The sequence below is a fragment of the Cebus imitator genome, unplaced genomic scaffold (genome assembly GCF_001604975.1).
Source record: "Cebus imitator isolate Cc_AM_T3 unplaced genomic scaffold, Cebus_imitator-1.0 Scaffold385, whole genome shotgun sequence".
NCBI lineage: Eukaryota > Metazoa > Chordata > Mammalia > Primates > Cebidae > Cebus > Cebus imitator.
The window spans coordinates 463,433-474,097 of record NW_016107700.1 but is presented as its reverse complement, the minus strand read 5'-3'; the positions used below and the strand labels follow the sequence as shown (position 1 = coordinate 474,097).

Below are 10,665 nucleotides of genomic sequence, written 5' to 3'. Positions count from 1 at the left end.
AAAAAAAAAAAAAAAAAAAAAAAAAAGCAGCTTCAAGGTCTCTCTGACCTTCCGTCCCCTATCTCTCAGTTATCTTTCTCTCCCAAAGTACAGCATGAGGCTGTTCTCTGTAGTTCCTGCATCTACCTAGAAATGGACCCCCAAAGAAGAATACAATTGCCTTCAATCCTGTTGACAGAAAAAGCCAAATTCTGTAAAATTTTTAAGGTTTATTCTAAGCCAAACATGAGTGATGGCTCGAAGCACAGTCTCCAGAGGTCCTGAGAAAGCATGCCCAAGTTGGTTGCATTATAACTTGGTTTTATAGATTTTAGGGAGAATTCCAGATTGTGTCAGCAAGCTGTTGCTCCAACCAGATGCATAAGCCAGCACACACAAGCTCCTGGATGACCTTGAGGGCACAAATGAGATGCTCAGTTCCCCAAAGACGGATGCAGCACAGTCCAAAGTGTGCCTTCCTCTGAAGGTTTCTCTTAGACACAACAGTGGCTTTAAAATTATGCATCATATTCCCCCTTTTAGGATAAAAATTACCAATACTGCTAACATACTGGTAAGTCATTAATATGACAGCATAATTTACACAGCACATAAATGTTACATGTTAGACAACTTTCTGCAGAGTAAACGAAGATCATTTTGTTTAAAAGCTTTATTTGTCTATAGAGGGGTTTTTGGTAATTTTTTAATATATATAGTTTAAGTTCTGGGATACATGTGCAGAACATGCAGGTTTGTTACATAGGTATACATGTGCCATAGTGGTTTGCTGCACCCATCAACTCATCATCTACATTAGGTATTTCTCTAATGCTATCCCTCCTCTAGTCCCCCAACCCCCTGGTAATTATTTTTAACCAAATTTGGCTGTAATTTTTTTTTTAATTTCTTTTTTGGAGACAGAGTCTTACCCTGTTGCCCAGACCTGAGTTTAGTGGCGCAATTACAGCTCCAATGCAGCCTTGACCTCACAAACTCAAGCAATCCTCCCGCCTCAGACTCCTGAGTAGTTGGGATTGCAGGCATGCACCACCATGGCTGGCTAATTTTTTTTTTTTTTTCCTAGAAAAGGGGTCTCCCTATTGCCCAGCCTGGCCTGAACTTCTAGGCTCAAGCAATCCTTCCACCTACGCCTCACAAAGTGCTAGAACACAGGTATGAGCCACCATACCCAGCCTATTACATAATTTAAAAACTTCCAATTAAAGGAGCACAAGAACTTTCCACTCCAAAACATGGCCTCCTGAAATGAGTATTTTGAATTAAAAGCCCTTAGAAATCAAAAGGTATTAGGAAGAGACTTTTCCTCAAGCTACATAAACACCAGATAGACCCAACAAAAACAATGATTTTTCCTTCCCTTGGTTATCTCACTATCTACTGAAGAAAAGATGACCAAGAATGTAACCAGACCTGATCAGATCTTTCTACAAAATATCGTCTGTCTCTCAGAATCATTCCATTTCCAAAGAGAATCATTTACATGTTAATCTCTCTTCCCTCATCCACTCATTCTCCATGGTAATCAATTATTACTCAGCAGAATTACCAATATTCCCTATCTCCTCCTCCCCTCTGAAATAAGGTTATGTAAGTATTTGGGCCCCACTGCGATACTGGGTAATCATTCTGTGGTTCTCACATGTGCATGTTAATAAATTTGTATGTTTTTTCTCTATGCACCTTATTCTTTTTTCTTTTAAGATGGAGTCTCGCTCTGTTGCCCAGGCTAGAGTTCAGTGGCACAATCTCAGTTCACTGCAACCTCCGCCTCCTAAATTCAAGTGATTCTCCTGCCTCAGCCTCCCAAGTAGCTGGGACTAACTACACATACCCATCACCATGCCCTGGGAATTTCTGTACTTTTAGTAGAGACTAAAAGTTTCACCATGTTGGCCAGGCTAGTCTAGAACTCCTGACCCCAGGTGATCTGCCCACGTTGGCCTCCCAAAGTGCTGGGATTATAGGAGTGAGCCACTGCACCCAGCTAGTATGCCTTTTTGAGTTGATTTTTATACTGCATTGCACTTAAAATGGTAAGCAATGACCCCTCAGTATTCTTCAGTTTGGGGTATCATATAATTTATACGGTTCCACATGCTGACTTTTCACCTCCTAGCATTTTCTTTTTTTTTTTTGAGATAGAGTCTCACTCTGTCACCCAGGCTGGAGTGCAGTGGCGCAATCTTGGCTCACTGCAACCTCCAACCCCCAGTTTTAAGCAATTCTCCTGCCTTAGCCTCCCGAGTAGCTGGGATTACAGGTGCCTGCCACCATACCCGGCTAATTTTTGTATTTTTAGTAGAAATGGGGTTTCATCAAGTTGGCCAGACTGGTCTCGAACTCCTGACCTCAGGTGATTGGCCCGCCTCAGCCTCCCAAAGTGCTGGGATTACAGGCATGAGCCACAGCATCTGGCCCATATGTTTAAAAAATACTAAAAATACAAAAACTAGCTGGGCATGGTGGCAGGTACTGGTAATCCCAGCTATTCAGAAGGTTGAGCCAGGAGAATCACTTGAACCCGGGAGGTGGAGGTTGTAGTGAGCTGAGATCATGCTGTTGCACTCCAGCCTGGGTGACAGAGTGAGACTCCCTCTCAAAAAAATAAATAAGTAAAGTCTAGGATGACCTCACTGGGGGAGAAGAAGGGAAAAGTAGCCTATAAATGAGAGAAAAGAGGCAAATCATGGAAGGTAACAGAGGAGAAATGTCTCTGAGGACTGGGCTTATCTGCCAGATTAGGAAAAGGAGGGGCTGTAACAAAGGAGACTAGAAACCAAGTCTGAAGTGACAGGTCAGTTGAGCTCACTTCAGATGCCCTAGTCTGATAAAAATTGTATATGGGCACAAATTCAGGTCTACTTCAAGAGGGAGAGGGTGGAGTTGAGACAAAAGGGCAAAGTAGGAAAGGCCTGTACAGATAGAAAAAGTGCGATTAGAAGTCAAACAGAAATGAGCAAAAAGTATGCCAGTCTCTTAGCTATACTAAATCCCATCTCTACTAAAAATACGAAACTTAGCCAGGCGTGGTGGCACACACCTGTATTCCTAGCTCCTCAGGAGGCTGAGGTGGGGAATTGATTAAACTTGGGAGATGGAGGATACAGTGAGCCAAGATCACACCATTGTCCTCCAGCCTGGGTGACAGAGCGGAATTCTCTCTCAAAAAACAGAAAGACAAGATGCATTAATGATATTCATACACACCATCCATCATTTTATTATAAATCTTTACTTGTTGAAAACATTGTATGATCCTAATACTAAAGATAGATTTATTTAAAAACATAATATAGGCTTGCTAATATTGCAAATAATATTAGCTCTAACATATGAACACAAATGACGTATCGGTATTGCTTTACATTTGGCCATTCAAAGTCCTGGAAAACCTTGAGAACAGGTGTTAACAAGCATGAAAGTACTGAAGCCAGTGATACAAGTCTGCATCCTGCCTCTGAAATGTACGAGATACAGGGTGCTGTAATAGGATTTTGTTTTTTCCATCTCTAAAACTGTAATAATACCACCTATTTTTGCAGGGTTGTTATAGGAACTGAATGTAACATACACATAGTCCTGGTTCAGTGCCAGAATTCAATAAATAGTACTTTTTCGTATTGCTCTTACCAAAATTTCTATCCGTCTTCCTCAAATAAAGATGAAATTAGTCCTCTAATTAATCCTGAAGTTCTCAGGATACTGGAGTATATGCTGAAAATGTGAGCATTCCAGCCATGGTGAGTACCAGAAAAGGAACTGTACTCACATAGAAAGTTTACCAAGTAAATAATGTAAAAAGTCCCTCACCACAAAGCATCCAGATGCTGAATAAACTACAACAGATACTCAGATACAACAAATGCATTGCTGAGCTCATAACAAAATAAAGGAGGTGCCCAAGGGCAAGAAAAAAAAAAAAAGAACCCTAAATCTAACTACAAGTAACTAACTTGTAAGACCATGCTGCCCAAGGGGCAAAGCCATTGCCAGGAACCTGAAAGCCTAGGGGACTAAGAGCCTTGCAGGGGACCGAAAGTTTTGGCCTTGGGTTTTCACAATAGGAAAAAGCTGAACCTGAGATCTGGGACTAAGGTTCCATCCATAAAAGGAAGGACTGGGCCGGGCATGGTGGCTCACACCTGTAATCCCAGCATTTTGGGAGGCCAAGGTGGGTGGAACACTTGAGGTCAGGTGTTTGAGACCAGGCTATACACCATGGTGAAACCTGTCTCTACAAAAATGCAAAAATTAGCCAGGTGTGGTGGCAGGCACCTGTAATCCCAGCTACTCTGGAGGCTGAGGCAGGAGAATCGATTGAACCTGGTAGGCGGAGGTTGCAATGAGTCAACATCACACCACTGCACTCTAGCCTGGGTGATAGAACAAGACTCAGTCTCAAAAAAAAAAAAAAAAAAGCAGGGAGGGGGGTGCGGGGGGTGAAGCACTGGAAGGCAGATTTTTCTCAGGTCACCTTCTATTTAAAAAAAAACCTGGCCGGGCGCGGTGGCTCAAGCCTGTAATCCCAGCACTTTGGGAGGCCGAGGCGGGTGGATCACAAGGTCAAGAGATCGAGACCATCCTGGTCAACATGATGAAACCCCGTCTCTACTAAAAATACAAAAAATACAAAAAAATTAGCCAGGCGTGGTGGCACATACCTGTAATCCCAGCTACTGGGGAGGCTGAGGCAAGAGAATTGCTTGAGCCTGGGAGGCAGAGGTTGCAGTGAACCAATATCGTGCCATTGCACTACAGCCTGGGCAAGAGAACAAAACTCTGTCTCAAAAAACAAAAAGTACAAAAATTAGCTGGGCATGGTGGCAGGTGCCTGTAATCCCAGCTACTCAAGAGGCTGAGGCAGGAGAATCACCTGAACCTGGGAGGCAGAGGTTGCAGTGAGCCGAGATTGTGTCATTGCACTCCAGCCTAGGCGACAAGAGCGAAACTCTGTCTCAAAAAAAAAAAAGAAAAGAAAATGCATTCAATAAATAGTAGCTATTGTGAACATCACAGGGGGACAGCATTAATTCATTAATTTAACTATCTATAGAATATCTCCTATATGCCAGTACTAGTGCTAGACTTTTGAAGACACAGATGAGTAAAAGTATCCTTGTTATGATACTGTTTGCTTTGTGCCAGACATTTACCTATACAATTTTACTTAATCCTGCCAGCAATCTTATGAAGTACTGTTTTTTTTTTTTGCGGGGGAGGGGGGGGTCGGTTTAAGAGATGGAGTCTTGCTATGTTGCTCAGACTAGAGTAGAGCAGCTATTCATAGGGACTAGATAGAGCAGCTATTCATAGGTGCAATCTAGCATACTACATCCTCGACTCCTGGCTTGTAATGATTCTTCTGCCTCAGCCTCCCAAGTAGCTGAGACTACAGGCATCTGTCACTACATCGATTATAAGGACTGTTAACTCCATTGTCCAGATGAGGAAACTTATAAATTAAGAGACAGTCCAATTCACAGAGCTAGCTATGGAAGAGGGACTGGAACATGAGTGCTATATAACCCCAAAGTCTATGTCTTAATTACTTCACCTCTCTGCTTCACTTAAATGGGGAGCTTCACATTCAGGAATATACAAAGGGTGCAGTTGGTACACTTTATTTTCATTATTTCTGGCCAAAAAGTATAGAACTCTAAAAGCAGCAGGGTTTATAACCATAGAACATGACACAGCAATGCTAAATGGAATTATCTGCCAAGTTCTTGAGTTTTCAGTTTTTGTACCTTCTTAAGTGGGAAAATAACATTTTCATTGAGTAATGCCTACTTTGTAATGTGTTTAAATCTTGTGGTTTTCATATATAAATATTTTTCTAGGTGCTATAGAATGAACTAGCACTTTTCCGTAACTTAAATCTGGTTTACTTTTTGATGAAGGGGAAGAAACTAATTACCTAATGATAAATAGTTCAATGAGACTATTGAACTAATAGGGAGGCAGATTTGAGTAAAAAAAGGAACTGAAAATAAATAAATAAATAAAATTAAAAAGAGGGGTGGGAGGAAAAAAAATAAAAAAGGAAGCACTTTCTAAATTATTTTTTACCCTTCCAAAATTGAACAGGGTGTGGTCATCCAGTAGTTTGAGACTAATTCTCAAAACACTAGATCATTCTTCTACAAATATTATAGATTTTATTATGGGAAGGGGAATGGCTGTACCTATTAAGATAATTACTTTTTTTTTTTTTTTTTTTTTGAGACGGAGTTTCGCTCTTGTTACCCAGACCGGAGTGCAATGGCGCGATCTCGGCTCACCGCAACCTCCGCCTCCTGGGTTCAAGCAATTCTCCTGCCTCAGCCTCCTGAGAAGCTGGGATTACAGGCACGCGCCACCATGCCCAGCTAATTTTTTGTAGTTTTAGTAGAGACGGGGTTTCACCATGTTGACCAGGATGGTCTCGATCTCTTGACCTCGTGATCCACCCGCCTCGGCCTCCCAAAGTGCTGGGATTACAGGCTTGAGCCACCGCGCCCGGCAAGATAATTACTTTTGACCCTGAAAATAGCAACAAGAACTTTGAGTTTCAGCCAGCTTACAATATCGAAACAATGTAACACACCTAGAAAAGGTATTGCTAGGTTCTCCATTTTTAAAAACTGCTCTGAATTTTCTTTGAATAAAAAAAAAAAAAAAGGTATGTGCCTGCAGTTCCCCCATCTACTTAGGAGGCTGAGGCAGAAGGACAGCTTTGAGCCCATGAGTTCGAGGCTGTAGTGAGCTACGATAGCACCTATGAACAGCACTCTAGCCTTAGCCTGGGCAACACAGTGAGATCCCATCTCTCTCTGGCTCCCCTCCTCTCTCTATCTTTCTTCTCTTTCTCTGTTGCCCAGGCTAAAATACAGTGGAACAATCATGGGTCACCGCAGCCTCCACCTCCTGAGCTCAAGCGTTCCTCCCACTTCAGCTGGTGTGTGTCATCATACCCGGGTCATTTTTTGTACAGACAGGGTTTCGAAATTTTGCCAGGCTGGTCTCAAACTCCTGGGCTTAAGCGATCCTCCCCCTCAGCCTCCCAAAGTGCTGAGATTACAGGCATGAGCCACCGTGCCAAGCAACCGCATTTCTTAAAAAAAAAAAAAGGCCTGGCCAACATGGTGAAATAACATCTCTACCAAAAGTACAAAAATTAGCCCGGCGTGGTGGCAGGCACCTATAACCCCAGCTACTCGGGAGGCTGAGGCAGGAGAATCACTTGAACCCAGGACGGGGAGGTTGCAGTGAGCCAAGGATCAAGCCACTATACTCCAGCCTGCAGGACAAGAGTGAAACTGCATCTCAAAAAAAAAAAGAGAGAGAGAGAATGGAAAAGAAAAAAAATCTTTCTTCTATAAGCACAGCCACCTTGTAGAAATGATTTGTAGACTGCCGCAACTCCATTTACCCTTACTGCTAAGAGGGTACTTCCTCTTTCACCTACTCACTGAGTTTGAAATGAAGGCAGGTGATTTTAAGTAAAATGATAACATAAGGAATTTGAGGCCAGGTGCAGTGGCTCACATCTGTAATCCCAGCACTTTGGGAAGCCAAGGCAGATGGATCACTTGAAGTCAGGAGTTGGAGACCAGCCTGGGCAACATGGTGAAACTCCGTCTCTACTAAAAACACAAAAATTAGTTGTTTGGTGGCGCATGCCTGTAATCCCAGCTACCCGGGAAGCTGAGGCAGTAGAATCGCTTAAACCTGGGAAGTAGAGGTCACAGTACGCCTAGATAGTGCCTATACACTCCAGCCTGGGCAAGAGTGAGACTCCATCTCAAAAAAATGAAATAAAGAATTTGGTGCCCACTATCCTCCTGTTGAAAACAGCTGATGATTAACAAAGTCTGTATATTAAATAACTTGAAAAATCATTAAATAAATACCTTCAATGCAAAGCAAACCATTTTCATTTGATAAGGAAGAAAACGCTCTCCCATTAATTTGAGTGACTCACGCCTAAGACTGGAAGATAATTCAGAAACTCTTTCACTAGTGTCCTCATTTTGAAGACGAGGAAATGAAGATCGAAAGCACGGTAATTCAGTTACTTGTTTACGTATTTTCTCACCTCAAAACTTCTGCTCTTATTTAGTGTAGTTATATATTTTTAATTCATGTTTTTCTGCTGTATGCCTACTACAACTTTAGGACCAGGACTAAAAGAGAACATTTGAAAGCTCTAACATTTATCATATTTAAATTGTCATAACGTATTTGCTTAATTATAGTGAAATGCGTGAAAGTAATTAGAATTATTTGTATTTCTGCTGCTCAAATGAGGATTTGCCTCCTAAGCTGGCCTACATAACAGACATCTCTGGCTACCGCATAAAGGCGAGGAGGGGATTTTAAAGAAGTTTTGCAAATCAAAGAAAAAAGAAATCCCTAGTTTCAAACTCGCCTGGGAAGAAGAGAACACATTTACAACACAGGGGAGATTATGTGGCCTTGAATAGATAACCTTGAGAACTTCTTTAAGATTCGATGAGAATTCAGAAATCAACACACCGCATTACCGATACCTGAACTTATTAACACAAAAACAGCAATAATGATTCCGTTTTCTGATGTTAGGAACAGGTTTTCTTAGGAGAGACGTGCCGCTTTTCACACTCAGCCTGGGAGTCAAGCTTCCCTTTAAGGAAACCTAGGCACTAAGGAGGCTGCTCACCACACCTAGGTTATCAGACCTGGGCGGACACCAGCCTCCCCTTCACCGTACTAGGCCTTCGCCCCGGCTCCCCAAAGCAGGAGTTTAGTGAAGCAGCTTAAGTTTCAGTAGCTAGAAAACTGGTCTTACCTATTCCTTAAAAAAGAGAGAGGAAAAAAAGGATTATACCTTTACTTTCGGAATTCTCTGAGAAGTCATCTCCAGGGCTAGGCGGGTTCCCACCCAACATCCTCTGGGCGAAGGGACAGCATAGCTAAGGGAGTGGGTGGCCGAGCGCAGCCTTCCACAACGAGTCTCCCGAACCAGTTCCGCAGCGGGCGGAGAGGGCGCACCTGCAGGGCGCTGGGCGCTCCCTCACCCGCCCTCACGCTCCGGGCTACCCTTCCCCCAAGCCCCGAGGCGCTTACCTGTGGCGCCTGCGGGCACCTGGTCCTTGAAGGCAGCCGTCCCTGCACGTCCCGGGTGCGACAAGGACCTGCTCCAGGGCCGGGGGACTCCGGGCGGCAGGTAGGAGGGGTTGGACTTCCTCCGGATCGCCACCCGCCTGAAGTTGAAGCCGCCATCGCCGCTCATCGTGCCGGGCTCCGCCGCCGCTCTGCGACCCCTCCCGCCCCCGTCCAGCCGCGAGCCGCCCCTGGGGGGCGTCGCCTGCATACCCGGGTTGGACGCGACTCCGAAGGCGCCCTCTACTGTGGCGTCTCCTCAGCCTTCTCTCCCTCTCGGATTCGGGACGCTCCCTGCGGGCGTCGCGGGGAGTCGGCTGCAACTCTTCCTGCTGCAGCCGCGGCGGAGCCCGGTCTCCGCAGCTCCCACATTCACCCAAAGCCGCCACCGCAGCGCCCGCCCGGGACGGCCTCCACCCCTTCCTCTCTGGAGCCAATCGCCGGCAGGCCCACAAGGGCGGGAGAAGGAGAGCGCAGAGGGTTCAGCCCGTTTGCTGCGCCGCCGTCGCCTCCCCCGGCCGGGGAAGCCGCCAAGTACTTGCTGTGCCCAGCGGATCGCCCTGGGCGAGGCCCCAGAGCCGGAGCTGGTTCGCTCGGGCCGGCCCCGCCCTGCCGCGCCACCGCCCCGCCCGTCGGCCGAGGGAAGCCGCGGGGGCGCGCACCTGCGGCCGCACACCTGGGGTGCTGCGAGGCGGGGCCGCGCTCAACTGCGGGCCACGCAGTGCATTCGAGAAGCCCAGCTACTCTGAACCCTGTCCAGGTTGCTTGCATTCTCGCAGACCCACATTCTGAGGGTCGCTTATGTGTCTCAAGCCGTTGTGCTGAACCCTTGATAATAATCTTGTGTCCTAAAACTACCGAATAAGTAGCACCAGATAAGGAAATCAAGGTGCTGAACCTAGAGTGGGGTCACACAGCACTGCAGAGCTGGCGTCTCTGCACCGAAGTGTGTCCTTACTCCACTGAATCAAACATCTTGCCAGGAGTTCGGCACAGAAAATGAAATAAGGAGTGTGGAAGTAAAAGAGGAAGGTTAGGGAGCTGCGGTGGCTCAGGCTACTTGTTTTGGCACTTGAGGAGGCAAGGCTACACGTTCGAGGCCAGCCTGGGCAACATAAGCACCTCTCAATTCATTAAAAAAAAAAAAAAGGAAAGAAAGAAGAGGGGTAGAACTAACAATCCACAGGTTTCCAGAGGAGCAGCAGACCCTCCATCATTCAGGACTTAATTAGGAGTGCACTTTACAGTCCTTTTACTTTGTGTGTTTGTTTTGAGACAGGGTCTTGCTCTGTCACCAAGGCTGGAGAGCAGTGGTGTGATCACAGCTCACTGCAGCCTCGACCTCCTGGGGTCAAGCAATTCTCCTGCCTCAGCTTCCTGAGTAGCTGGGACTACAGGTGTGCACCACTACCACTGTCTAATTTTTGTAGTTTTTATAGAGAGGAAGTCTTCCTATGTTGTCCAGGCTGGTCTCTAACTCCAGGGCTCAAGCAATCCTACTGCGTTAGCCTCCCAAAGCGCTGGGATACAGGCTGGAGT

General features: G+C 45.4%; 1 protein-coding gene across 2 annotated transcripts in view; it reads right to left on the bottom strand.

Moving 5' to 3' along the window:
• Nucleotides 1-9,477, bottom strand: part of FGD4 (FYVE, RhoGEF and PH domain containing 4) — a 237,048-nt gene extending 227,571 nt beyond the window's left edge. The window contains exon 1 of one of the 2 annotated variants that reach the window (XM_017507903.2): nucleotides 9,091-9,477. In XM_017507903.2, the coding sequence (XP_017363392.1) occupies nucleotides 9,091-9,337 (247 nt within the window). In that variant the 5' untranslated portion in view covers nucleotides 9,338-9,477. The remainder of the gene's footprint in view (nucleotides 1-9,090) is intronic. The other variant, XM_017507911.2, reaches the window with a different exon arrangement.
• Nucleotides 9,478-10,665: the final 1,188 nt, after the last annotated feature.